This window comes from Megascapheus bottae, chromosome 1 (assembly GCF_031878675.1).
Source record: "Megascapheus bottae isolate mThoBot1 chromosome 1, mThoBot2.hap1, whole genome shotgun sequence".
Classification (NCBI taxonomy): Eukaryota; Metazoa; Chordata; class Mammalia; order Rodentia; family Geomyidae; genus Megascapheus; species Megascapheus bottae.
The window spans coordinates 629025-656852 of NC_143509.1; the positions used below are offsets into that span (position 1 = coordinate 629025).

Here is a 27828-nt window from a genome sequence, read left to right on the forward strand (position 1 = left end):
GTTCGAAGCCAGCTTGGGCAGGAAAATCTGTGCCTCTTATCTTCAAGTAATCACCAAAACACCCTAAGCGGAAGCTATGGCGCAAGTGGTAGAGTGCCAGCCGCGAGAGCAAAAGCGTAGAGATGAGTTCAAGCCCCAGGACTGGCATGTCATACACAGACACACAGACGCATATGGGCCTCGGTTTCCCCACAGCTCTCTGGGATGGCACTGAAGTGTAGGTGGCCTGCTGTGGCGCCCTGGACTGGGGCTGGGGACACAGCCCCGCACAGGGCGGGTGTCAGGGTCCCTTTGCTGTACCCTCGTGGGTCACGGGAACACGGATGGTGGGCACTGGGCCAGCATGGGGTGTCTGGGCTCCCTCCCTGAGCCACAGTGCAGAGGCCTGCGGCAGCTGCCCTGTCTCCAGGACTTCTCCTCCTCTTGGGTTGGGCCAGGGAGCTCCTGCCTCAGCCCCCCACTTCAGTCAGGGTGAGTGCGGTGGAGGGGCCATTTCCAGGCCTTGTCCCCAGAGCGACTTCTGGGGTGGGCTGGGCCTGTACCAGCTGCCTGATGCACAGTGACGGGGGCCAGCTGAGGGGGGGCGGGCTGCCTGGCACAGCCTGTGTGGGAGTCCTATGGTGGCTGTGCCATGGGGCAGTCAGTGGCCCCAGGGAGCCCCACAGGTGGCGCTGGCAGTCTGCCTGCCCGCAGTGTGGACAGGCTGCTGGAGAGCCGGGCTCTGTTCTGGGAAGCCAGGCGCGGGAGGAAGAGTGGGTGGGGTGCCAGGCTGGCACTCACAGCCAGGCTGCAGGCCTTCGGGGGTGGAGGTGCCGTGCATGTACCCCAGTCCTCGGTGCCCAGGCTCCGTGGCCTTCCGTAGGGCTCTGCACACACTGTGCCGCCTCTGTGTGGCCGTGGCATGGGGACCAGTCGGCAAGGCCCGGCGTGTGCCCACCTGCCTGCAGAGAACACGGGAGGAGCGTGGCAGCCAGCCGGGTTCTCCATGCTCAGAGCCCCCGTGGCTTCCGGTGGCGGGGAGAACACGGCGGTGGATTTGATTTCCTCTACGTTTATTGCCACAAACGACAGCTTCTCACACCACACCCGGAGCCTCCCAGCCGAGCCTGCACGGCGACATCACCACGTCTTCTGGGGCCTCCGCAGCCGGGGCGGCCCACAGCGGGGTCCACAGGGGTGGGGGCCCTGCAGGAGGACAGGGCACTGCTGTGTCGCTGCCACACTGCCCACGCCAGTGTCCACACCACACTCACCGCCCTGCCACGCGAACTCACGCCACACTCGCCCTGCCACTCGTGGCCCTGCCACGCTGCCCATCCACACCACGCACCGCCGTGTCACACCGCCCACACTGGGCTGGGCAGCTGCTGAGGATGGTGAGCAGCTGCTATGGGAGCGCAGGGCCCGGTGTGCACGGCACTGGGTCCTGGTCCCGAGCACTAATGGACGCAGGGGGAGAAGTGGGACGGGTCCATGACCCCGAGAGTGAGAAAAGCCAAGAACAGACCAGGAGAGAGTTCCCGTGGGAGAGGCAGGGAGATGGGGGCTCCGCCAGCTCTGGGACAGGGGATAGGGTGGGTGTGAGGGTCCACCCAGACCTGCGCCACCGTGGGGAGAGAGGAGACAAAGCCCCGCGTGGACCCTGCCTGGCCACTGTGCCCTGACAGGCCGGCTTCGCCTCCACCAAGGAAGGTGGGGAGCGAGGCCAGGCTGCACCCCAGGAGCTGCCTGGCCCCACCTGGCCTCAGCACACACACCTGGGTGGCCTTAGCGCTCCAGGCTAGGAGCCCAGGACCAGTCCCAGCCCCACCTGGCACCCAGCTGTGCCACGCCCACCCTGCAGGCCGGATGGACGGCCACCTGGCTCCCAACCTCTCACCACTGCCTACAACCTCATCAAGTCTCTCGGAGGTGTTGGATGAGAAGCCATGGGGGGCCTACTGAAAACAGCAGGAGCCTGCGGCGCCCCCTGCAGACACAGCCGGGCAGCGCCATGCAGGCAGCGGCAGAGAGGAAGAGACAGAGAAGAAAGGAGTGCGTGAGGGGCACGTGCCCAGGTGGGGTTTCCGTACACACCGAGCCAACCAGAGAAGGAAATGGCCTTGGGCTCCGCAGGTCCGGGTGGGGCGGTGGGGGAAGGGCAAGGGCTCTGCAGCCTGGTCTGTGTCACCCGAGGCTCTCATCTATCGGGAAGAGAACAGGGCAGTTCCTGGCCAGGGCGAGGGGCTCCAGAACTGGGGGAGGGGGGCAAAGGGGGGGTGCAGCAACCAGCACACCACCCTGCTGCCCGTGCAGGGGCCTGCCACGTGAGACGGGGCTGGAGTGGGGAGGGCACAGGGCAGGAGCAGGGCGGGCTCCCTTGCTCTGTCTAACTGGGAAGGAAGGTTGCAGCTGCAGCGGCCCCTGCATTCTGTTCTTGTTTTCTGTTCCTGCAGGACTGCCCCCAGTCCAAGGGTTTCAACTGCAAGCCTCACACTTGCTGCAGGCGCTCCGCCCCTTGGGCAGTGCTCCAGCCCACTTGTGCCTCACTGGGCTTTTGCCCTGGCTCCTCCCCAGGCAGGGCTGGGTGCCAGGCGGGCGTACCTCAGAGTGCGTGCTGACACAGGACTTGCTCACCGTTTGTCCACAATCCTGACTCCCCGTAGCTAGGTTACAGGTGCCAACCCCTGCACAAGCTCTGGCAAACCATACTGCTTCTGCAAGGGTGGGGCCGGCATGGGGCCGGGGGGGGGGGGCGGCAGGACACCGGGGGCCAGCCCACACCTACCTGCCTATTTGTTGGCCCGTTTGTGCCGGTACATCTGCATCATCCTCTGGCGGAAGACATCAAACGTGTCTTCTGTGCGCTCCGGCCCGTCAGCGCCCAAGCCCTCCCCTTCTGAGCGTGTCCCCCTAGGGAGAGAAGGCGTCAGTGAGGGGGGCCCGAGCCTCCTGGGGCCACCACGAGCACACACAAGCACAGACACCCAGTTGGCAAGAGGGGACACAGCGGCACAAGCCCAGGGCCGGGCGGCTGGGTGAGCGCTCATCCAGCGACGAGCAAGGCCCTGGCTTCACCCCTGCAGTGGAAAGAGAAACACGAAGAGAAAGGCAGACGCGCCTCACAGGCCCCCAGGCCTCTGTCTCTTGGCTTTCTCCTCGAGTTTCTGGGGCTTGAACTCAGGGCCTCACCTGGCTAGGCCAGTGCTCCACCGCCCAAGCCTGGGCCCTGCTCTTCTGCTCCACTTGGCTTTTCTGAACAGTGGGGGGGCTGGGGTGTGAGCCCCCTCTCAGCTCCCCCCAGGCTCCCGATGCAGCGCAGGCTCTCCTGGGACCCTGGCGCCCCCCTTCAGCCTCCAGGTGCTAAGGTGAGAGGCTGGCACAGCCCCGTGGCTCCTGGCTTCAGCATGGCTGCAGATGGAGGCCAGGCCTCTGCTGCTGCCCAGCTCTTTGGTCCTCAGTTCTAGCCTGTCCAGCCCCCCAGCCCCCCAACACCCCCCCCCAGCAGGGCCCAGGCTGGGATCGCCGAGCCATACACGCTGACGGGCTCCCGGATGCCCGTTCCGCAGGAGCCCAGGCCATGACCCTCCTTCCAGCCCATCCTCTGCAGCATCTGGAAGCCCAGGTTCTGCCCCGTGAGCTTCTGCTGGGGGAAGTCCAGGTCTGTGGGTTTCTGGAGAGACAGGAGGGCCGCACTGAGGGCCTGCAGCCGCACCCCAGACCCTTCCCTCTCCCAGCCCTTCCCTGCTCCAGGCTTCCAGGAAGCTCAAGGTCAGAGGCTGTGGGGTCAGCCTGCAGCCTCCAGGCTTATGCTGGGACATCCTCCCGCGTCCTCCGCCTGCTGGGCTGTGGGCATTTCCACAGCTGCTAGCCACAGCCTGGTTGAAAGGCGACAGGGCTCCCTGTGGTTGTGTTCTGCGCTGGGTCTGGGGGTATGTGGCCCAGGCTGGCCTCGGACTCTTGAGCTTAAGCAGTCCTCCCATTGTGGCCTCCTGAGTCGCTGGCCCACAGGTGCCAGGCGGCAGTGACCATCCGAGCACTGGCCCCGGGTCCCCTCTCGAGCACACGGGCTGCTCACCTTCTTCTTGGCTATGGGTCGACCGCGAGGCCTGTCGTAGGCAATCCGGACTGGCTCGTGGACTGTAAGAGAAACACTGTCCACGCCCTGCCCACCCACAGGAGACGTGCACAGCAGCTGTGGTCCTGGTCCTCTCATGAGCACCAGTGATGCAGCAAAGCCAAGTCCCTAGTCCATGCCAGGGCCCATGCCAGCACTGAACACCAAGCACAGCAGTGCCGGGGGGGTAGGACAAGAGACAGGATGGGGCCAGGGGGCCAGGACAGGCCAGGGAGGTAGGACGGAGCGGGGGAGAGGGACAGGACGGAGCCAGGGAGCCAGGATGGGAACCAGATGAGGCCTGGGGGACCAGGTTGGGGCTTGGTGGGGGGCAGGACAAGGCAGGGGTGGGGCCCACCTGGTCCCCAGCCATGGCCAGTGACCATGGGCTCACCTTCCGGCTCAGGCACCAGGCAGGCCCTCTTGGGAGCAGGAATCATGCCAACTTTCAGGGACTTGCTGCTCATCCTCTTCCGGGGTGGGCAGGTGCCTGGGGCGGCCTGGGCCAGACATGGCCCGGACGGCTCACCACTGGCCGCCTCGGCAGGCAGGGCATCAGCCACTGGGCTGTCCTCAGAGCCCTCAGACTTGCAGGCTCCTGCTCTGGGCCCAGAGGCACTGTGGGTGGGAGCCTCCTCTCCACCTCCCGCCGCCTCCTCCTCCTCCTCCTCGTCCTCCTCATGGTCCTCGCCCTCCCACGGGCTCTGGGCTGCTGAGGGGTCTGCAGGGCCCTTGCAGGCGGGGGGCAGGGGATGGGGTGGCGGGAAGGAAATGGACGGACACAGCTCAAACACTTTTTTCCGGTAGAATTGGAAGGCGGGGCTGCTCTGGTCATGGAGGAACCTGGAGGGTGGAGGAAGCTCGGGTCATGGGAGCAGAGCGGTGGCGAGACTTGCTGGAGGGCAGGGGTCCCACGCGGGCAGGGCCGCCACTACCCAGGCAGCTTGGTGTTTCAGGGGGTGATGTGGGGCTGGCAGCCCTGCACAGGGCAGTCCACGTGAGGCCACCGGCCACCCTGGCCTGGCCCCAAGGGTGAGTAGCACAGCTGTGACCCCCAGGAATTGGGGTCCCAACCCCAGGTACGAGGGCCCTGTGGGTGCACCCCAGCAGGCACCTCTGTCAGGGCGCCAGGCCCGGCGCACGTACCAGAGGTCGGGGTTGTCTGTGCTGTTCTCCATGCTGACCTGCTCCATCTCGGGTCCCACCTGAGCCACAAACTTGGCCAGCTTCTCTGCAGTCTCCATGGTCTTCACGTCCACTGCAGAGCAGAGCAGAGCATGTCACCCATGGGGACAGGTCCTGACACCCATGGCCTCCCACGACCCTCCTGTGACACCACAGGCTCTTCTGTAGGCATGACTGCACGGATCCTAGGGCTTGAATCTCAGGGCCTGGGCACTGTCCCTGAGCTTAACTGCTCAAGGACGATGTTCTACCACTTGCGCCACAGCTCCACTCCAGGCTTCTTGCTGGTTAAGTGGTCTCACAGATTTTCCCGCCCAGGCTAGCTCTGAACCACAATCCTCAGATCTCAGCCCCTGGCGCTGGGATGACAAGTGTGGCTCTCTAGTATTTGGCCCGATGCCCACAGGGCTAGGGAGGTGGTCAGGGGTGCACCTCAGGCGTGGAGCTCCCAGGCTCCTGCTGGTGGGATCCAGAGGGTCGGCAGGCTCCTGCCCAGTGTGTGCTGTGCTGGGGTGCAGGGAGGAGCGGGCCCTGGGGCAGGGCCTGGGCCAGGGCAGAGGGCAGTCACTGCAGAGGGGGTCAGTCCATGAGAAGCAGCCGTGGGGAGCTGGCCCATGTGGAGAAGCAGAAGTGGTGAGGTAGGGGAGCTGCTTCTGTCTGCAGGGTCTATGGGAGGAGGAGGTGAGGTGGGAGAGGCCCACAAGTCCTGCCTAGGACAGCCCTGGAGCTGGGCTCATCACCTGCCTGGCATGCTAAGTGCCCCCCACCCCTGTGCCAGCTGGGGAGTTAGGGTCAGCACCCACCATCGGCAGCTAGGCAGGGAGAGGAGGCCCGAGGGGTGCCTGGGACATCTGTGCCCGCGAGGCCGGAGGCGTCAGGATTGCAGGCTGCAGGGGGAGAGGCAGTGGGGCCTGGCAGGCCGTCCTTGGTGGCGTCTCTTCCCATTGGCAGAGGAGACTTGGTCTGTGAGGAGCCAGGAGCCCGCCGGCTGTGAGGTTTCAGCAGGGCACTAGAGGACAGGCGTGTCTGCGTGCCAGCGGTGGCTCGTCTGGCCCGCCAGCCCCGGTGGCCCTGGGTCCACAGTGGCCGTCGCCGGCGGCCCGGGAGAAGCTTCTTCTTGAGGCTGTGAACGAGGCGGGCATACAGCATGGCCCGCACGGCACACTCGGCTGGTGTGGGCGGCTGCTGGGACCTAGGCCCGCCCCGGGTCTTCCACCCGGCCTCCGCCAACTTCAGCTCATAGTATTTGTATTCCAGACTACCCTCATCGGCCAGAAACCTGCAGGAACATGCACAGCAGCCACCATCAGGACCGCGGTTCGATTCCTTAGTACCACATACACAGAAGAATGCCAAAGTGGTGCTGTGGCTCAAGTGGTAGAGTGCTAGCCTTGAGGAAAAGAGGCTCAGGGACAGTGCCAGGCAAGGAACAAGCATCACTGGACACAGGCCCTCCCACAGATCCTCAGACCCACCCACAGCCGTCTCCTCATCCACACCAGCCAGCACTGCAAGCAAACACCCACGTTCCAGACACACATGCGCGGAAAGGAAATGTGGACAGGCGCCATGGGCTGTGCAGTGAGCCGAGTCGGGTGAGCTACTCCCTCGCCTGAGCCCTTCTCATCCAGAGGTATACTCAAGTAACAGCTGTGGACTTGGTGTGACATCTGCTTATGAGCTGCACAGCCGTCACGAACACTTCTCTCCCATTTCCACACCTGCCCAGCGCGCACTCCACCAGAGTCGCCAGGTCTGTCGGCCACTCCTGACCGCTGGGGCCCTGTGCCAGCTGGGGCGAGGCCTGTGGTCTAGGAGGGCCCAAGCTTGAGGCCTTCCCTTCACCTCAGTTACCTGAAAGCAGCCCTGGCTTCCCAGGTGTGGGTCCCAGGACAGGATGTGGGCTCAGCTCCAGCTGCCTGCCCTGCCGCCAGCTTCTCCACTGCCTGCACAGCCCAACGAGCCTGCACTTGTATCTCAGCCCTGACTCTGACCCCCTGCACCCCAGACACAAGGAGCTAGGGTCTGCAAACAACAAACTGGTACTGTGCTGGAGTGACACCAAGGGGACAGAACTGAACACACAGGAAACAAACTAATTTAAAGGCTGAGAGAGGAGTTTGGGCCTAGTTTAGGCAACAAAACACTATTAAAGCTGAAAAAAAAAACTGATACTAAGACAAAGTCAGGGTGTGGGAAGATTTTAGACTTTGAAAACAAATTTCTATCCCATCAACACATAAAAACAGTAATGAGGGCCAGGAGTTCAGCCTAGTGGTAGAGTGCTTGCCTAGCATAAAAACCTGGGTTCGATTCCTTAGTACCACATACATAGAAAAGCCAGAAGTGGAGCTGTGGCTCAAGTGGCAGAATGCTAACCTTGAGGAAAAAGCCCGAGGTCAGTGCTCAGGCCCTGAGTTCAAACCCCAGAACTGGAAGAAAAAAAAAAAAAAGTTCCCATGTGCAGCATTTCCAGCATCGAGACCCCCTACTGGGCAGGGAATGTGCATTCCCGTGTGCAGCATTTCCAGCATCGAGAGCCCCTACTGGGCAGGGAATGTGCATTCCCGTGTGCAGCATTTCCAGCATCGAGAGCCTCTACTGGGCAGGGAACGTGCATTCCCGTGTGCAGCATTTCCAGCATCGAGACCCTCTACTGGGCAGGGAACGTGCATTCCCGTGTGCAGCATTTCCAGCATCGAGACCCTCTACTGGGCAGGGAACGTGCATTCCCGTGTGCAGCATTTCCAGCAACGAGAGCCTCTACTGGGCAGGGAACGTGCATTCCCGTGTGCAGCATTTCCAGCAACGAGAGCCTCTACTGGGCAGGGAACGTGCATTCCCGTGTGCAGCATTTCCAGCATCGAGACCCTCTACTGGGCAGGGAACGTGCATTCCCGTGTGCAGCATTTCCAGCATCGAGACCCTCTACTGGGCAGGGAACGTGCATTCCCGTGTGCAGCATTTCCAGCATCGAGAGCCTCTACTGGGCAGGGAACGTCCATTCCCGTGTGCAGCATTTCCAGCATCGAGAGCCTCTACTGGGCAGGGAACGTCCATTCCCGTGTGCAGCATTTCCAGCATCGAGAGCCTCTACTGGGCAGGGAACGTCCATTCCCGTGTGCAGCATTTCCAGCATCGAGACCCTCTACTGGGCAGGGAACGTGCATTCCCGTGTGCAGCATTTCCAGCATCGAGACCCTCTACTGGGCAGGGAACGTCCATTCCCGTGTGCAGCATTTCCAGCATCGAGACCCTCTACTGGGCAGGGAACGTGCATTCCCGTGTGCAGCATTTCCAGCATCGAGACCCTCTACTGGGCAGGGAACGTGCATTCCCGTGTGCAGCATTTCCAGCATCGAGAGCCTCTACTGGGCAGGGAACGTGCATTCCCGTGTGCAGCATTTCCAGCATCGAGAGCCTCTACTGGGCAGGGAACGTGCATTCCCGTGTGCAGCATTTCCAGCATCGAGAGCCTCTACTGGGCAGGGAACGTGCATTCCCGTGTGCAGCATTTCCAGCATCGAGAGCCTCTACTGGGCAGGGAATGTGCATTCCCGTGTGCAGCATTTCCAGCATCGAGAGCCTCTACTGGGCAGGGAATGTGCATTCCCGTGTGCAGCATTTCCAGCATCGAGAGCCTCTACTGGGCAGGGAATGTGCATTCCCGTGTGCAGCATTTCCAGCACCGAGAGCCTCTACTGGGCAGGGAATGTGCATTCCCGTGTGCAGCATTTCCAGCATCGAGAGCCTCTACTGGGCAGGGAATGTGCATTCCCGTGTGCTGCATTTCCAGCATCGAGACCCCCTACTGGGCAGGGAATGTGCATTCCCGTGTGCTGCATTTCCAGCATCGAGACCCCCTACTGGGCAGGGAATGTGCATTCCCGTGTGCAGCATTTCCAGCATCGAGAGCCCCTACTGGGCAGGGAATGTGCATTCCCGTGTGCAGCATTTCCAGCATCGAGAGCCCCTACTGGGCAGGGAATGTGCATTCCCATGTGCAGCATTTCCAGCATCGAGACCCCCTACTGGGCAGGGAATGTGCATTCCCATGTGCAGCATTTCCAGCATCGAGACCCCCTACTGGGCAGGGAATGTGCATTCCCATGTGCAGCATTTCCAGCATCGAGAGCCTCTACTGGGCAGGGAATGTGCATTCCCATGTGCAGCATTTCCAGCATCGAGAGCCTCTACTGTGCAGGGAATGTGCATTCCCATGTGCAGCATTTCCAGCATCGAGAGCCTCTACTGGGCAGGGAATGTGCATTCTGCCAGTCACGGGAGAAACTGAGGTCAGTACAGGCGCACACAGTTCCCAGGCCTGCAAGACAGAGACTCGACCCACCCACACACCAGCCACAGGAATATGGGAAGCGTGATTTCAAAATATGCTTACGTTGGCCCAGTGGATCACGCCTGTCATCCTAGCTACTCTGGAGGCTGAGATCTGAGGATCAAGGTTCAAAGCCAGCTTGGGCACAGAAGGATCTGTGACTCTTATCTCCACCTAACCTCCAGAAAAGGGGAAGTGGGGCTTGGCTCAAGGGTAGGGTGGGCCATAGAGCGAGTTCCAGGCCAGCACCTGCTGTGCAGGAGACCACAATGGCAGGGCACACTCTAGCATCTGGACCTCAAGGGTCTGCATCGCGGGCCACCCCACTCTGTCCTCAGCACTTTCAACTTGGCCTACAGTGACAGCTCTGGGTGAGAGGCCTGGCACATGCTCATGCAGAGTGAGGCCCCTGGACCACCCAGGTTCTGCAAAACACAGTGTGAGAAGGAAATTCCTACCAGTATGCTGGGTTCTCCGTGAGAGCGGCTCTTTCCCTGGGGGACAGGCTCCCGTCCAGAACACGCGTGACCAGCTGCTCGATGGTGGCTGCCACCTTGTGATCGGCTCGCAGGGGCCCCGCTGCAACACAGAGGGCAGCCCTGAGAGTCCTGGAGGCCAGCAGGCAAGGCATGGCCCAGAGCGCAGGGCGCTTCTCCACAGGACACAGGGAACGGAAGAGGCCAGCTCACAGGACACAGGGCAGCCATAACTATGTGCTGGGAGGGCAGTGGGAAGACAGGCCAGGTGGGAAGGAAGGCCTGGGGAGGTGGCTTAGTGGCAGAGTGCTTGCCTAGAATGCACGAAGCTTTAGGTTTCAATTCCTCAGACGTGGGGAGGGGGGAGGGTAACGAGAGAGGGAGACAGAGAGAGAAATGGCCCTGTGGCTCAAGGGGGAAGAGTGCTAGTGTTGAAAAAAAGAGAGGCTAAGCGATAGGACACAGGCCCTAAGTTCAAGCCCCAGGTCTGGCAAAAACAGAAACAAAAATCAGACCTGGGGGGAAGTGGGGGAAAACCCTTTTGGGACACAGTGTCCACATAAGATCTGCTGCTACCAAATCTAGCTTTGACACTCAAATAAAGTCAGGAAGAAAAGATACATAAATATGAGTGAGGAGAAAAGGACCGGAAGGAAACAAACCAGAACACAGGCAGCAGGTCTGCCATGATTTCATTCCTTTTAAGCAAAAACAAACAAACAAAAAATAAAAACGAACAAAAAAACAAGCAAAACCAGGCATGGTTTGCCTGGCCGCATTAGAGTCAGGCACTGCTGGCTCATACCTGTCATCCCAACAAGATCTGAAGATGGCTTTCAAAGCTCGTCCAGGCACTGAAGAACATGAGACTCTTATTCAATTAACAACTAGAAAACGGGAAGTGGGGCTGAGGCTCAAGGGACAGGCCTTGAACTGAAGAGCTCAGAGACAGTGCCCAGGTCCAGAGTTCAAGCCCCACAACCCACCAAACCCAAACCCAATCCCAATCAAACAAACAAAAAAAACGAAGCAAATGTGCTTTAAAAAAAAATGATTTATTTTATGCCAGTTCTGGGGCTTGAACTCAGGGCCTAAACCCTGTCCTCGGGCTTTTTCAAGGCTAGAGGCTCTGCTACTTGAGCCATAGCACTACTTCTAGCTTTTTCTATGTATGTGGTACTAAGGAACCGAACCCAGGGCTTCATGCATGCTAGACGAGCACTCTAACACTAGGCTAAACTCCCGGCCCTTTTATGTGAGGGAAGGGGTTGGTAATGGGGTTTGAACTCTGGGCCTGGGCACTGTCCCTAAGCTCTTCAGCTCAATGCTAGTGCTCTACCACTTGAGACACAGCACCACTTCCAGTTTTCTGGTGGTTAACTGGAGATAAGAGTCTCACAGACTTTAGTGTCCCATCTGGTTTTGAACCACGATCCTCAGGTCTCAGCCTCCTGAGTACCTAGGATTACAGCCATGAGCTAGCAGTGCCTGACCAAATGTGGCCTTTTTTTTTTTTTAAATCAGAAAAAGGTACATGTGCTTAGATGGAAAAGTTCTCTAATTAGGACTATCTGGTCTCCATTGACCCAGTGTGTGTGTGTGTGTGTGTGTGTGTGTGTGTGTTGATAGCACAGTGCTGTCTCTCTTGAAGTGGAGAAATGTTCTAGACTGTTCTGTGTCTGTGTGGAGATGGCACAGGAGGAGCTCACTGCAGGACCAGACACGCCCACCCCATTTGGGCTTCTTTTCTCTCTGCACTCCTGCCTTCCATGCCAGCTCTCACGCAGCTGCGGGCTGGTGTGTGCACCACAGAGGATAAACCCCAAAGTGTGCCTTCTCTTCCTTAGCGCTCTAGTTTACAGAACTGCTCAATTTGCTTGGTTTCCCCAAAGAATATCAAGTTCTAAGTCAAGCATTTGGAAGCACATGGAAGTTTGGAGATTAGCACAAAGTTAGTCTTCTCTAGCAAGTCTGACCATAGGCCAGTGTCAGCTTTCTAGCAGGTCCCCAAAGCTGAGTGAAGACTTCTGGGGTAGACAGATCCTCACCCCGGGAGAGGGTGTGCTCAATACAAGAGTACACTCCTAGAGTACACTCGAGGCCCGAGATTCCATCCCCAGCACGGCAAAAAAGAAGAAAAAACGAACACCCAGGGGAACCTGTGTTAAATCTCACACCACAAGCCATACACCATGAACAGCAACTTTCCATGCCTCCCTTACCGTCACCCAGCGGCCTTGGTGTCCTGGGGTGGGGGTCAGACTTTGCAGGACTGGTCCTGTCTGCCTCTTCCTCCTCCTCCTCCTCCAGGGCTGGCTGTGGGGCCTTCCTGACCTGCAGGGGACACCCGCTGGCTAGGAGCCAGGCCTTCAGGTGCTCCATGTACTCTCTCCCAAACAGAGTCGAGTCCTCGAAGTTGGGAAAGGCGGCGGGGGAGGGCGCTATGTCTTGGAGGCCCACAGCTTCTAAGATTTTCTCCTGGCGGAATGAGGAGGCCAGGGAGAAGGTTTGTCCCAACAGGGCCAGAGACTTCCGGCAGAGGGAGTTGGTGGTCTCGAGGGCCAGTGCCAGGTCCAGGGGGCTGGAGAGGGTCTTCATCTTGACGCTCAGCTCGTAGGCATTGCAGGCCATGAGCAGGGGCGTGACGCTCTTCAGAAGCCGGTCCTGCAGCCTCATGATGTACTTGTCGAAGGGCTTTATGACCTCAAAAAAGCAATTTTTGGTCTTCACAGCACCTTTGTCTAAAAGCATGTTTAAAAACTCGTTATCAACGCGGGGTGTCTTCAAAGCGGAGTGCTTTAAAAATTTGATAGTAAAAAAGCAGAAATCCCTGTGCTCGGGTTTCAGGGAGCACTTGAAGGAGGCCAGTGTCTTTGCGCAGGTCTCGGTCTCGAGCTCGAAGAGGGTCTGGAAGAGCTGGGAGAACCTGGCGTCCTCCCGGATGGTGTGGAACCCCGCCCACTTGATGATTTCCACCCCGAACCGCGAGAAGACGTCGGCCTTATCCACGAGGTCGAAGCTCGTCCTCCTCCGGGGGAAGCGGATGCCCTTCAGGTCCAGCCCCACGGGGACCTTGGGGACGGGGAGCTGGACGTCATCCACCCCTGGGCGTGTCCCCAGAGTCACATCGGGGCGCAGGGTGGCTTTCTGGATTTGGCGAGTGCCCTGAGGTTTGGAAGGGATTCGGTTTACAGCAGGTATTCTTTTTGTGGCCACACTTCTCGGCGAGCTGAGTTTCCCAGCATGCCCCTTTGCTGTGAGCAGGCCCTCAGTGTCCCCCTTGCCCAGGAGGGCACCTTCCTGGCCTCTAGCTTGGCGTGGCCCATGGCTCCCGGCGTCAGCATCCCCAGGGGGGTCTGCGTCGTAATCCCGACTCTTCTCCTCTGCACACTCCTTCTCCATGCACCTGGAGGTGGCCGCGTCCCCTGGCACACACTCCTGCGTCCACAAGGGCTCTGAAGAGACCTGATGGCCGAGCCCTTGCTCCCATGAGCCACGGACCGCCAACTTCCAGTTCTGAGACTGGAAATGTCCCAGCTTCCTGGGGACAAAGACGGGGTCCCGGGAGTCAGGATGGGCAAATTCCGGGGCCCGGCCAGTTTCTTTTCGAAAGTAGCTGTCATCACCAACGGCAGGGTTGCTCAACCTGAAGGAAGGTCCCAGAAACACATCACCTCTGACACCTTCTGGCGCGGAGTCTCGGGAGTGAGGCACAGAGCTGCTGAGCGGCCTGCCCTCATTGGAAGCACCCTCACACATGTCTGCTCGGCTTCTGGGGGCTGCCCTTAGCGGATCTGAAATCAACAATACAAAAAGACAGCGTGCCTTTAGCACACGTGTAGCAAGTAAATGCGTTGTGGACACTAGCTAAGCCCATGATCTGTTTATATGACGGTGCTCTCTGCAATTGAGTGTACAGGTAACATCATGGGACCTGAACTCACGCATGGGTGCTATCTCTGAGTTTTGTTTTTGCTCAAGGCTAGCAGTCTACCAACTGGGCCACATCTCCACCTCCAGCTTTTTTGGTGCTTCACTGGAGATAAGAGTCCCTCTGACTTACCTGCCCTGGTTGGCTTTGAATCTTGATCCTCAGATCTCAGCCTCCTGAGCAGCTAAGATTAGAGGTGTGAGCCATGGGCATCTTATGTGAAAGATTAGTTGCTGGGCCAGGACTTAGTGGTAGAGCGCTCACCTAGCAGGCACAAAGACCCAGGTTGGATTCTTCAGTACCACATATACAGAAAAAGTCTAAAGTGGTGCTATAGCTCAAGTGGCAGAGCTCTAGCCCTCAGCAAAAAGTGTTCAGGGACAATGGCAGACCCTGAGTTCAAGCTCCAGGACTGGCAAAAAAAAAAAAAAAAAAAAGATTAGTTGTCAATGTTTAAAATGTATGAAATGGGGTGTCTCCAAACCTCAAATCAAATTAAATCAGCAGAAAAACAACAATAACAAAAAACGGTAAGACTGCCAATTAAAAATCGGGACTAGGGCCGGGAGTTTGGCCTCGTGGTAGATTGCTTGCCTAGCATGTAGGAAGACCCGGGTTCGATTCCTCAGTACCACATACATAGAAAAGGCTGAAAGTGGTGCTGTGGCTCAAGTGGTAGAGCTCTAGAAAGCCCAAGGACAGTGAGACCCTGAGTTTAAGCTCCAGGACTAGCCCTCCACCCCCTGAAAAATATATATATTTATTTATATATATTTGCACACATGCGCGCGCGCACACACACACACGCACACACGCACACGCGTGTATATACAGGCATTGGTGTTCAGGAGGCTGAGGATCGTGGTTCAAAGCCAGCCTGGCTTTTTTTTTTTGGTCTGTTGTGGCACTTGGACTCTGGGCTCAGGCTCTTCAGCTCAAGTCTACCATCCTACCCCTAGAGCCACAGCCCCACTTCCCATTTTTCTAGTGATTAGAGAGAAGAGTCTTAGTCTCACCTTCTTTAATGCCAGGCTGGCCTTGAACTGTAATCCTCAGATCTCAGCCTCCTGATGAGCTAGGATTACAGGCGTGAACCTCCACACCTGTCTGTGACACCCATCTCCAATTAATCACCAAAAACCCTAAGTGGCATGGTAGCTCAAAGTGGTAGTATTAGCCTTGACTGAAAAGCTCAGGGACGGTGCCCAGGCCCAGAGTTCAAGGCCAAGGGCTGTAAAAAAAAAATAAGCAAATAAATAAAAACAAAAAGCTGGAGGATGTAAGTGGTGCTGAGGCTCAAGTGGTAGAGCTCTAGCCTTGAGAAAGTCTCAGGACAGTGCTCAGGCCCTGAGCTCAAAACCAGGACTGGCCAAAAAAAACAAAACAAAACTAGAGGATGTGACTCAAATGGGTGAGTTCCTCCTTTGAAGTGGGAAGCCCCAGGGACCGGGACTTTGGCCTAGTGGTAGAGTGCTTGCCTAGCATGCACAAAGACACAGGTTTGATTTCTGGGCACCACATACATAGAAAAATGCCAGAAGTGGTACTGAGGCTCAAGTGGTAGAGCTCTAGCCTTGAGAAAGTCCAAGGACAGTGCTCAGGCCCTGAGCTCAAGCCCAATACTGGTAATAAATAAATAAAGTGGGAAGCCCCAAATTTAATCTGCAGAACTACCACCATAGCAGAGCCTGTGCTCAGCATAAGACCTGGAGCTCCATCCTTAGAACCAAACTCCAAAATGGGGAAGATGCCCGGGGGAAATGTACAGTTAATGACATTAATCACCCCAGGCCCAATTTAATATTTATCTCCTCTTTATAAATGCCAGCAGTCCCGTAGTTAGGGCAGGAATAAAGAAAAAGAGAGGATGATTAACTTTGAAATACACTACAAGTACATAGGACAACAACATCTAAAAAACCTCTTCAAAGCCAGCCTGGACACAAAAGTCCGAGAGATTCTTTTTGTTTTTTCCCCCCAGAGCTGAGGACGGAAATCAGGCCTTGCACTTGTCAGGCAAGGGCTCTTCCTCTGAGCTAAAGCCTCAATCCCCAACCCCAGGGACTATCTCCAATTAACCACCAGAAAACTGGAAGTGGCTCTGTGGCTCAAGGGGTAGAGTCCTAGCCTTCAGGTGAAGAGCTCAGGGACAGTGCCCAGGCTCAGAGTTCAAGCTACACAACAAACCAAAACCAAAACCAAAACCACCCATAAAGAATCTGAACAAAAGCTGTTTGTCATTAGAGAGAGGAGGGGGAAGAGAAGAGCTGTGGGCAGATTATGGGAGAGGGCTAGGCTAATGAAGAGGATGAATGTGGTCTACGTTGGTTACTTCCAACGACGAAAGAGAACAGTGAAGCTGGGCACAGTGGCTCCACCTCTCATCCTATCTACTCAGGAGCTGGTGCCTGAGGGTCAGGAGAGCCCAGTTAGGAAAGTCTTCAAGACTCCTACTCAATTAACCAGTCAAAAGTCAGAAGTGGAGGTGTGGCTCAAGTGGCTGAGTGCTAGACTTGAATGGAATTGCTCTCAGCCCTAAGTTCAAGTCCCAGTACTGGCTCAAATAAAAACAGAGAAAGAAAATAGAAACCTGCTGAAATTGTTTAGGAAGAAAGGTGAGATTATTATGCATTGTACAATGCATATATGGAAATGTAACAATGAAATCTCTTCCCCTTTAACTAATGTAATTTTTTTTTTTTTTTTGCCAGACCTGGGCTTGAGCTCAGGGCCTGAGCACTGTCCTTGGACTTTCTCAAGGCTACAGCTCTACCACTTGAGCCTCAGCACCACTTCTGGGTTTTTTTCTATATATGTGGGACCGAGGAACCGAACCTGGGTCTTCATACATGCTAAGCCAGCACTCTACCATTAAGCCAAACTCCCAGCCCATGTAAAATTTTTTTTAAAGAAAGAAAAAATAATACAAGGACCAGAGCATTTGCCCAAGACACTGAAATCTGGCCCCACCCTAGACATTCATCCCCTGCTCCCACTTCCATTTACCTGGAGCTTTCAACTGAAGCGTTTCCCCTACAGTCTCAGCACTGGGGTCCATGTGGTATCGTTTCACCTTTTCCTGTAGCACAGCATCAAGAGTTTCCTGTGCAACCCGCCGTGTTGCCATGTTTCCTGGACAGAGGGGGAAAAGACCATGCTCAGAGCCCCAACTCTTCTTCAACTGAGCTTCCTGTACAGTCTTGGACTGTACTTCAAAGGCAAGCTGGCCTCCCTCTGGGGGTTGGCAGGAGGCTGAGGCTCACACATCCATCTTGTGGGGCCCAGAGTGAGGGGCAAGCTTTCCCTGGACCTGTCTGCCTGGGAAGCTGCTAAGGGGCTACCGTTCAGCCTGGTGCCAGTGGCTGACATCTGTAATCGCCCTTGCAATCCCAGAGTCTCAGGAGGCTGAGATTGCAAAGCAGGGTGGTTTAAAGCCAGCCCGGGCAGTAAAGTCCTGTGAGACTCTTACCTCCAATTAACCAGCAAAAAAGCCAAGTGATAAGAGTGCCCACCCAGGCCCTGAGTTCAGACCCCAGGACTGGCACACACACCAACAAGAACCATCTCAGGTTTGTGGGAGAGCGGAGCCACACCCCTCACCGAGGCGGGTGCCGTGGGTACCATGGTGAGAGAGCGGGAGGCAGCCTGGCTGACAGTGGAGGGTCTCTCCTGCGGGCGGTGGGGGTGTGGGGGGGGAGCCTCGGGCCCAGGGCTGGGACCCGCGGTGGCAGTGGCCGCACGCCCTGCCCTCGAGTGGTGGGCCCCCTTAGGGGAGATTTCACAGTCCGAAGGTGACCCCCAAGGTCAGGCCCGGGGCCCAGAGTCGGCTCCGGGCCGCGGTCGGGTGACCGTGTCCCGCTCGCCGGGGCCCCGGGCCCCGCTGACACCGATTTCCGAAGGCCCGCAGGCTCGCAGCCTTTGTGCGGCCCGCACCCTTTCCCCTGCTCCGCCCGCTTTCCCGGGGCGGCCCCGGTTCACCGGACCGGGGGGTCCGGCGGGGCGACCTGAGGCCACACCAAGTGACCCGGGCCTTCCGTGCCTCTGTTTCCCCATCGACGGGGTGGACGGCTAACGCGGGCGGCTACGGGTCCTCGGCCAGTCCAGAACGACTCGGGAGGATGGAATGGATGGACGGAGGGATGGGTGCGCGGCCCGCGGGCCTGGCCGCCTCGGACGCCGCCGAGGACGCAGGGGCCGGGGACGCGGCCGCTCCTAACGCCTGAGGGCCGAGCCCGCGTCGCCATGGAAGCCCTCGGGGGTCACCGGGTCGAGCCGGAACCCGCCCAGCCCGGCGTCCGCCCCCGGACGACGCCGAGGCCCAGGCCTCACCCCGAGCCCGCCGCGCGCGGAACCGCCCCCGCCGCCCGGGTCGCCGCCGCCGCCGCCGCCGCCGCCGCCGCCGCCCGAGGCGCTCCACCCGCCGCCGCGCGAGGCGGGGACATGCAAATGAGCTAACGGACTCCGCAGCGCCGTGCAGGCGCAGTCCGCGGCCGCCCCCCGCCTGGCGCGCAGGCGCACCTGCCGCCTCCCTTCCTGCGCAGGCGCCGACAGCCCCCTCCCCGCCCTGATGCGCAGGCGCCGCAGCTGTGGGCTCCCCTTCTTGCGCAGGCGCGTTGTCCGCTTCTTCCTGACGGTCGCACCCTAAGCCAAGTTTTTCTGTGCCAGGGCGGCGGCACCTGGGAGCCACCCGGGAAAGGCGCTGGAGACGGCTTAAGCGAGGTGGCTTTACCTGCGCTCGCTGTCAGCCGCGAGTATCCAGGAGCCTCCCGCCCGGGCTAAAGGCGGCGGCGGCGGCGGGCAGACGACGCCACTGCGCCTGCGCGCGTACGGCGGCCGGCAGGGGCCCGCCCGCGGCGGATCGCCCCGCGCGGCCGCCGCCGCCCCACCCTCCCCCGCGTGGCCGCCGGGACCCGGTGAGCAGCAGGGCGCGCCGCGCCGCGGAGGCGGGCTGAGGGCAGGAAGAGCGAATCCGGGGCCCGGGGGCCCGGGGTGCCCTTCGTTCCGTGCACGCAGGCTTGCGTGTGCGCAAGCGTGCCTTCCTTCATTCATTCCGTCCACACTGAGCGCGGGCGCGAGGCCGGGGAGCGGGGCCTCCACGGTCCAGCAGGTGGACGGCCCGGTCGCCGGTAAACCCCGGGCCCGGGGAGCGGGCGGGGCTCCGACGCCGAAGCGGAGGGGCTGGGAAGCCGTGGCGGCGGCCTTTGGCCCTCTGCGAGCCTCCCCGCGCTGAGTGGCGGGGGAGGGCGGGGCCTGAGCCAGCCACGGGGGTCAGAGGTCATCCCGCCCCCCCACCCCCGGGGGGTCGGTACCGGGTCGGTGCAGCCAGACCGTGGTCCTGCTGTCCATCCCGTAAGAGAGGAATTCAGGTCGCGGGGTGAGAGCGATGAGAATGCTCATGAGGAGAAGAATGCATTTTTCCATGATATCATCATCATCATCATCATCATTATCATTGTGTGTGTGTGTGTACATGCCTGTGCACGCCAGTTCTAGTGCTGAAACTCGGGGCTCGGTGCTGTTCCCTTAGCTTTTTTTTTTTGCTCAACGCTCTACTTCCAGCTTTTGGCTGGAGACAGTTGTCTTGCTGCCTGCTGTCAATGGTTCACACCTGTGATCCTAACGCTCTACTCAGGAGGCTGAGATCTGAGGGTCATCTGAGGATCATGGTTCAAAGCCAGCCAGGGCGTGAGAGTCTGTGAGACTCTTATCTCCACCAGAACCACCAGAAAACTGGAATTGATGCTGTGGCTCAAAGTGGTAGAGCCGTCAGCCTTGAGCTGAAGAGCTCAGGCCCAGAGTTCAAGCTCCACGACTAACCAGGGGAGGGGGGAAAAATGAAGCCAGGAACAGCTGCTCACACTTATAATCAAAAAAAGTCAGAAGTGGGGCTGTGGCTCAAGGAGTCGGGCAGTAGCCTTGAGCTGAAGAGAGCTCAGGGACAATGTCCAGACTTCGGAGTTCAAGTCCTACTTCCTACAAAAAAAAAAAAAAGGAAGAAGAAACGAAAAGATTCTTGTGGACTTTTCTGCCTTAATCAGATCTCAGCCTCTTAGTGTCCTCCCAGAAGAGGATTTTCAAAATCTCTAGTGGTTTAAAATGACTTCAGTGATAAAGGCTGCCCCTCTGTTAGGCTCTACACCTAAGCTCATAAGTGTTGGGGACTGATTTGTACCCGTGTGCACGAACGAGACCCTATCCCTGTTCACCTCCCCCTGCTCCTGGAAGCTGCTGTGTATTTCCTGCCAGCTGTCAACACTGTGTGGCCTCTGCCTGCCAGGGTCACTCAGCGTTATCCATGTTCAGAGATTTATTCTTTCTCTCTCTCTTTTTTTTTTTTGCCAGTCCTGGGGCTTGAACTCAGGGCCAGAGCACTACCCTTGGGCTTTTTTTCCTCGAGGCTAGCACTCTTACCAGTTGAGCCACAGAACCACTTCAGGCTTTTCTGTGTGTGTGGTACCCAAGAATTGGACCTGGGTGTTAGGCAAGCACTCCACCACTAGGGCACGCTACCAACCTCAAGATTTATTCCTTCCTATGGCAGAGGAATATCCTAGGGTGTGCACTGCACTGAGCTGTGTTCCTAGCTGTAACTCCATTTAGTAGGGGATTTACCATAGGTGTTACTTTTTTTTTTTTTTAACCAGCCCTCGGGCTTGAACTCTGAGCTTCTGCACTCAAGGCCAGCACTTTAACAACTTGAGCCACACTGCCACTTTCAGTCTTCTGGTGGTTATTCAAGAGAGGAGTCTCATGGACCTTCTTGCCTGGCTGGCTTTGAACCACTATCCTTAGATCTCAGCCTCCTGAGTAAATAGTGGCACAGGTTCTTTTGAGATAAGGCGTATGTGACCCAGGCTTGCCTGTGCATGAGACAGGGCTGCACAAACTTACTATGTGTGCCTTTTAGAGGGCTGGATGGTGCAGGAGGAGTTGCCTTTCTTCTTCTTTTTTTTTTTTTTTTTTTTTTGCCAGTCCTGGGCTTGAGCTCAGGGCCTGTCCTTGGACTTTCTCAAGGCTAGCGCTCCACCACTTGAGCCTCAGCACCACTTCCAGCTTTTTTCTATGTATGTGGTACCGGGGAATCGAACCCGGGTCTTCATGCATGCTAGGCAAGCACTTTAACCACTAGGCCAAACTCCCGGTCCGCCTTTCTTCTTGACCTAGACAGTCATTGAGTCTGTCCCCTGGCTCCTGGCAGAGGTCCCCCCGCTGGAGGAGCCGAGCAATGGCTGACTCCCAGCTGCTGTCTCCCGTCCCCCACATGACAGCGCTGTCCTCCCTCCCGGCTTCAGGAGCAGTGGGCGTGATGGCCTGTAAACGCATCACCCAGGACACCTTCGACGCCGCCGTGCGGGAGAATGTGGAGGAGTTTGACATGAGCCCCGAGGAGGCCGTGAAGGAGGCTGTGGAGCAATTTGAGTCACAGGGTGAGCACCCTGGCACGGTTCCTCCCCCCATGCTGTGAGCGGCCTGTGAGCCCCACACACCCCTGCCCCCCCCCAGACCTCCCTCTGGCCCCTCATTCAGACGTTGGTGGGGCTGGTCCCCCGCTGGTCGTGCTAGTGGGTGCCCTCACGTTCCCAGAGTGCCCTTACTGGGCCCAGTACTGCCTGCCTCCTGCCCCCCTGCACGGTGTTTCAGCTCGGGTTAATGTGCGCATGCCCCGCTGTGCAGACAGCAGCTCATATAAGGCCCAGCAGGAGAGGCTGAGGCTGCCACGCGCCAGGAGGGACCGGGCTGCCAGGAACCCATTCCTCCTCCTCCCCTAGCCCAGCCCATCCCCGGGCAGGGAGCCGGGCCCAGCCTCGGAGGTCAGCCCCCTGGGCACAGAGGGCGGAGTTTGCCCTGGAAGGGGCTGATGGGGCAGGTAGAGGTGCCCACTGCAATGGGGTCTATAGGTCCCCTACCGTCTCCTAGCCCCCACTCAGAGCCTGCCACTGTCCTGCAGGCTCAGCAACAGCTCTGTCTGTGCGGTGGCCGCTTTGCGTCCATTGCACCCCAGCCCCTGGAGGGGGAGGGGAACTGAGAGCCCTGGAGGGAAGGCCCCAGCAGAGGTGACCCGTGGCAGCCAGTTTCTGGTGTCCCCATGTCCTGCAGGGGTGGACCTGAGCAACATTGTCAAGACTGCACTGAAAACCCGTGCCGATGGAGCCACAGAGCCCACACACGACGTCCTGCAGGTCTGCCCCTGGGCATCTCCCGCGCGTATCATCAGCTCAGCTCCAGCCTCGGGTGCCATGGGAGGCAGGGGCTCTGGGATCAGAACATGCGACTCCCATTCTGGGGACCTGGGGGTGGGCAGTGGACAGGGATGGGTCACACGGGAGCTGCTGCTTGTCTGCCAGAATGTGGCCCCTCCGAATGACAGTGTCCTCAAGTGGGCAGCTCATCTCTCATGCAGCGATGCGCTCTCCAGGGACCTCAAATGAGGGAGGCAGGGCCACCCAGAGGTCAGTGGTCTTGCTTAGGGTCACCATCAACTGCATGTGACAGTGCAGGAAGGCGCCAGGTTGGCTCTGAGCCCGGGTCTCCTGGGCCAGCTTCCCCCATGTCAGATAAACACGCGGTTCCATCCTGATCAGAGCTGTGTGTGGGCCCGAGGCAATCCTGAGGCTTGAGCTTAGGGCCTGGGCACTCTCCCTGAGCTTTTTTTTTCTCAAGGCTGTCATTCTACCACTTGAGCCACAGCTCCACTTCAAGCATTTTTGCTGGTTAGTGGAGGGTAAGAGTCCTGTGGTCTTTCTTGCTTGGGCTGGCTTTGAACCGCCTTCCTCAGATCTCAGCTTCCTGATGAAAATTACAGGCGGGAGCCACTGGTGCCTGGCCCATCCTCTTCCCTCTTTCTTTCTGCTTCATTGTTTGAGTCAGGGCCTCGCTATGCAGGCCAGCCAGAGCCCTGGGCCTCCCCTCCTTGCTGTCTTGGGTTCTGTCTCATTGGCTGGGCTTGGTGGCCAGGAGCCGCTGGGACCACAGTGTCCAGCAGTTCTGGGCTCCCAGGTCCAGTTTCTTGGGAGGGTTCTGAGAACGCCAGGCCCTTCTTTCCCACTGTGTGGCCTCCAGTGCTCCTGGCTCCCGAATAGAGGGGGGGGGGTGGCTGGGCTCGAGGTGCACCTCTGCCCCTGCAGCCTCCAGCAACACAAAAGAAAAACGTGGAGACAACCAGGCTCAGCAACCCAGCTCTGGCCAGCCAGTTCCGTGGTTGTGACCCGAGCACTGGGGAGAGGAGGCCAGAGGTCATGTGTTCTGAACCAGGTGTGGGGGGGGGGGGTGGCCACGTGTTCCAGGCCAGCCTGCGCTGCACAGCCAGACCCTGTCTCAGAAAATAGCACCAGTGTCTCACATCACTAGTCACTGAGGAGGCTGAGATCTGAGGATTGCAGTTCAAAGCCAGCCCAGGCAGGAAAAGTCCAGCTCCATTTCACCATCAAAAACTAGCAGTGGAGCTATGGCTCACGTGGTAGAACACAAGCCTTGTCCCAAAAAGCCAAGTGAGAGGTGAGGCTGAGTTCAGGCCCCCACACACCACAGAGAGCAGGTGTGTTCTCCGTGGGCTGGAGCCTGTGTTGTTAGCTGCTGGCCTCTCCCTGGGGAGGGGTCCTGCAGGGTGTAGACCCCAAGCCTCTCTGCCCTGCAGCACCCCGGGCAGCACTGACCCTGGGCCTCCTCCCTCTCCAGGCCCTGGAGGCCCTGCAGGAGTCCGTGGCCAGCTCCTGTCCCCGGGACCTGGGGGCCCGCCTTGCCCACTTCTGTCAGCAGTGCCGGCAGCACAAGGCCTGCCGCTTCCTGGCCGCCCAGAAGGGGGCCTACCCCGTGCTCCTGGACGCCTGCAAGCTGGCCACCGCCGCCGCTGCCGGCCACCCCAACCTCCTGCTCCAGGCCCTCCACGCCCTGGTGGCGCTGATCGATGGCCAGCCCGACCTGCTGGACGCCCAGGGCCTGCAGCTGCTGGTGGCGACGCTGGTGGGGAACGCAGACGCCACAGACCTGACGTGCCTGGGCATCCGCTGCGTGCGCCTGGCCTGCCTGAAGCACGAGGGGAACCGCCAGGACCTGGTGAAGGCCGGCGTGCTGCCCCTGCTCACGGGGGCCATCACCCGGCACCGCCACCACGCCGGCGTGGTCCGCGAAGCCTGCTTGGCCCTGCGCGCCATGACACTCGACGACGACGTCCGGGTGCTCTTCGGCCAGGCCCACGACCACGCCAAGAAGATTGTGCTGGAAAACAGAGGCCTGAAGGTGCTGATTGAGGCCACCAAGGGTGAGAGGCCGGCGAGGGGCCGCTGTGCGGGTGGGGGGCCCTGGTGAGTGGCCCTGGGCTGGGGTCGGGTAAGCACATGCTTAGCACATGGCACACACAGGTCATGGAAAAGGACGGTGGGGAGAGGAAGAGGCTGGGCAGAGGACAGATTGGGCTCCAGGCTGCAGTGGCCACCTCCAGCTCAGTCCTGCCCCGCCACACGGCAGCTGCCAGTGGCTCCAGAGTCCCGGCCAGCAAACACAGCCCCTCAGATGGAGCCTAGGGAAGGGGTGCACCCCAAAGAGAAAACAGGAATGAGGGTTGTGTTCTCCTGGCACGAGATGCGTGCACACCCCACCCTCCACTGTCTACCTCTCCAGCAAAGGCTAACTCTAGCCAAGCGCATGGAAGATGCTGGAAGCACTTGTTGCCTTCCCTGCCTGCCCCAGCGGCCACTATCAGATGGGCCTGCCCCATCCCTTCCCATGCCTCCCGATGGGGAAGGTGGGTGCTAGGGAGGGGCTCCTCTGAGGCCTGAATCAGCTGTCACACTTCCGCATACGGCCAGCCCCGTAGGCATGCACAGAGTCTTCCCAAAATAAATTTGACTTGGGCATTAGTGGTGCACGCCTGTAATCCCAGAGACTTGACAGTCAGGAAGACAAAAGTTCAAGACTAGCCCGGGCTACTTAGTAACAAAATCAAGTGAAAAGGAGCGCTGGAGGTGTCTGTGAAGTGGGGCGGGCTCAGCAGGCTTGAGGCCTTGGGTCAAGACCTAGTGTCAGCCAGAGCCTTGCGTAGAGCCGCAGCCCCTGAGCGTGGCTGAGGGAATGGACTCCTGTACAGGGCACTGCAGACTCCTGGCCGCCCCAGGAATGCTCCTCTGCCCTGTAAGCCTGGATTCCCTGATTGGACCAGGCCCCCCACAGCCACAGGTCACCTATAAAGGACCAACAGGAATAGGCATGGGGTGGAGAGCGCAGCTCCAGGGTGTGGGGGGGGCGCTGGAGGGAGGCAGATGGGGAGCCCTGCGTGTCAGGCAGCGGGCCTGGGCCTGACCTGTGCCCCTCCCCCCGCCCAGCGTTCCCAGACAACCCTGGCGTCCTGGGCGAGCTGTGCAGCACCCTGTCCCGCCTGGCCGTGCGCAATGAGTTCTGCCAGGAGGTGGTGGACCTGGGCGGCCTGGACGTGCTGGTGACCCTGCTGGCCAGCTGCAGCGACCACCAGGTAGGCCCCCGGGGCGGAGGGGGGGCAACCAGAGAGGAGCCCGCCTTCGCCCCGCCCCGCCTTCTCTGCATCAGGCCCCTCCTCATGGCCCTCTGCACAGGAGCTGGTGAAGCAGGTGCTGGGTGCCCTGCGAGCCATCGCTGGCAACGACGATGTGAAGGACGCCATCGTCCGCGCTGGGGGTCCCGAGTGCATCTTGGCTGCCATGACCCGGCACCTGTCCAGCCCCCAGGTACGGCTGCCCTCGGTGCCAGGAGCATCACCACCAGCTGGGCCAGGAAGGCGTGGCCCCAGGGACCAGCCCCCACCACCCTGAACCCCAAATCCCAACTGAGGCTGGACTGCTGGCACCCAGAGAGCCTCACCACGATGTGCCCAGTCCCCCCCATTCCCCTGCACCAGGGCCCAGGTCCCACACGGCAGTGGACTCACACCATGCCCACTGCAGGTGTGCGAGCAGAGCTGTGCTGCCCTGTGCGTCCTGGCCCTGCGCAAGCCAGAGAACAGCCACGCCATCATGGCGCACGGCGGGGCCCTGGCGGTGCTGCAGGCCATGAAGGCGCACCCACAGGAAGCTGGAGTGCAGGTACCTCTCCAACCCCTGGCCTGGCTGTCCTGTCCCTCCACCCCTCTACACCACCGCCTCTCTCCTCTTCCTTCCCCGTCCTGTCCCTACACACGCGCCCTGGGCTTCTGCCTGGCCAGGATTATAGGGTGTCATGGCTCCCGCTGTCCCACCATCCATAGCACAGCATTGGCTGTGAGCATGCGTGGTGTTGGGTGTCAGTGACGGGCACCCGAGTCCCCCCTGGCCAGTGCTTGCTGACAGGTGCCCCTCCCCCAGCCCCTGCCTCCAGAGACCTGACCAGGTGGACACTGGGGGGGCCTTCCTGTCCGTTGGGATGCCTGGCCCAGCCATGCCCCCTTCACCCCATCACAGTAAGGACAGGAGCCCGAGGTCCAAGGGTTCCTGCCTTCCGCCCCAGCTCACAGCCCCTCTCCCCTGCAGAAGCAGGCCTGCATGCTCATTCGAAACCTGGTGGCCCGGAGCCCAGCCTTCTCCAAGCCCCTCCTGGAGCAGGGGGCCGAGGCGCTCATCTCGCAGGCAAGGGCCGCCCACCCGGACTGCGAGGACGTGGCCAAGGCCGCCCTGCGGGACCTGGGCTGCCGTGTCGAGCTCCAGGAACTGTGGACAGGCCAAAAGGGCAACCTGGCGCTGTGACCAGCTTCCGCCTAACCCTGACCTTGTGCAGGTCACACAACTCTGAGCTGAGGCTGGGATGGGGGCCTGCCCCGAGCCCCCTCCACCCGAGCCTCTCGAGAGGGATTTTCTGGGTGGGCAGGACAGGGACCCAGGCATCTGTGGACTGTGGACGTCAATATGGCAGAGCCCAGCACCCCCTGGGCTCCAGGGTCCCTGCAGCTGGCAGTGCTGGCCTTCTGTCCTGCCCCTCCCCTGAACTCTGTGGGCTGCTGGCTGCCCATGCCAGTCTGGTGCAGCCGGCGTCTGTGGCCCATCACTGCCCTGGGGTGGATGGGTGCTGGTAATAAAGAGTTTTCTGCTGATGTCACAGGGGCTGGCGCTTCTCCTTTGGGGGCTGGGGACAAGGGAAGCAGCTCAGGCCCCCCACAGGGCCACACATGTGCTTGAGCAGGGGCTTGAGCCCTCTGAGCCTCTTAGGCTGGAGTGGGCAAGGGCCCCACGGGAGCACAGGCCAGGCTGGGCCTGTCTCTGGGTGCGGTGACACTACAGCCTCACGAAGAGCTCACACATGACACAGCAGCCGGTGTGTGCCCGGGCCCAAAGGGCAGGCAGCCTGGGTTTGAGTCGCTGGGGGCTGGCCTGCTTGTGGACATTTCCCCACAGCAGGCCTGAGCTGTCAGGCCTCACCCATTTCCATGCAGACTACCCGGCTCTGCCACCCTGACTCTGGCTTCATGCAGCCTTGTGGTCACTTGGGGTCCAGTCTCCAGGGAAGCTCATGGCTCCTGCCCCAGTGCCTTCAATGTCATACCAGAGACTTGGTGCCTCTCAGAGCCAGCACAGCCTGGGCTTTGCCTACCCCAGGGCCTTGCATCTCCTGGGCCCTCTGCCTGGCTCTCCCAGGGCCTGCTCCAATCCATGAACCCTGGATCCACCCTGAGCAGGGGTGCTCACATGTCCCATCCTGACCATACCAGGCCACCTGGGGGGTGACATTTCTGTCCTGTGCCATCAGAGGGTCGTCTGGAAGGCCCCCTGACCCCTGTAGCCCCCAGTCTCCCCAAGTGTCTGAAGTTCACCTGAGGGAAAGAGAAGCCCCCTGCCCTGTGACATGGCACCCCAGCCCTCTCAGGAAG

At 59.6% G+C, this 27828-nt stretch overlaps 2 protein-coding genes across 8 annotated transcripts; one reads left to right on the forward strand and one right to left on the reverse strand.

The window, feature by feature from the left end:
- Positions 1–1035: 1035 nt before the first annotated feature.
- Sugp2 (SURP and G-patch domain containing 2) lies at positions 1036–18814 on the reverse strand. Of its 6 annotated transcripts, none has more exons than XR_016535914.1 (12): positions 18754–18814; positions 17031–17156; positions 12316–13887; positions 10076–10196; positions 6085–6560; positions 5243–5354; positions 4491–4939; positions 4058–4119; positions 3516–3652; positions 2768–2892; positions 2077–2183; positions 1036–1185 (listed from the first exon to the last, which is right to left on the reverse strand). XR_016535914.1 is itself a non-coding variant. In XM_090334268.1 (11 exons), exons 1-10 carry the CDS (start codon positions 18266–18268, stop codon positions 2772–2774), a joined length of 3381 nt encoding a protein of 1126 aa, XP_090190394.1. In that variant the 5' UTR covers positions 18269–18331; the 3' UTR covers positions 1036–1185; positions 2768–2771. The 6 variants fall into 6 exon arrangements, 1 of the variants encoding a protein (XP_090190394.1); XR_016535912.1 differs by lacking the exon at positions 18754–18814 and adding an exon at positions 18354–18434; XR_016535908.1 differs by lacking the exon at positions 18754–18814 and adding an exon at positions 18064–18331.
- Armc6 (armadillo repeat containing 6) lies at positions 18632–27053 on the forward strand. Of its 2 annotated transcripts, none has more exons than XM_090334401.1 (8): positions 18632–19150; positions 21288–21451; positions 22122–22204; positions 23700–24282; positions 25343–25488; positions 25589–25720; positions 25937–26074; positions 26498–27053. In XM_090334401.1, exons 2-8 carry the CDS (start codon positions 21331–21333, stop codon positions 26708–26710), a joined length of 1416 nt encoding a protein of 471 aa, XP_090190527.1. In that variant the 5' UTR covers positions 18632–19150; positions 21288–21330; the 3' UTR covers positions 26711–27053. The 2 variants fall into 2 exon arrangements, with proteins under 2 accessions (XP_090190527.1, XP_090190536.1); XM_090334410.1 differs by having other exon boundaries at positions 21317–21451.
- Positions 27054–27828: the final 775 nt, after the last annotated feature.

Coding starts and splice junctions, on each gene's coding strand:
- Sugp2 (XM_090334268.1), bottom strand. CDS start 18,268: ATGGCGACGCGGGCTCGGCCCTCAGGCGTTAGGAGCGGCCGCGTCCCC. Junction 17,157..18,063: donor CCGTCGATGGGGAAACAGAG/GCACGGAAGGCC, acceptor CCCTCTGTCCAG/GAAACATGGCAACACGGCGG. Junction 4,120..4,490: donor CCTGGTGCCTGAGCCGGAAG/GTGAGCCCATGG, acceptor TTTCTCTTACAG/TCCACGAGCCAGTCCGGATT.
- Armc6 (XM_090334401.1), top strand. CDS start 21,331: ATGGCCTGTAAACGCATCACCCAGGACACCTTCGACGCCGCCGTGCGG. Junction 25,489..25,588: donor CCAGCTGCAGCGACCACCAG/GTAGGCCCCCGG, acceptor CCCTCTGCACAG/GAGCTGGTGAAGCAGGTGCT. Junction 26,075..26,497: donor CACAGGAAGCTGGAGTGCAG/GTACCTCTCCAA, acceptor TCTCCCCTGCAG/AAGCAGGCCTGCATGCTCAT.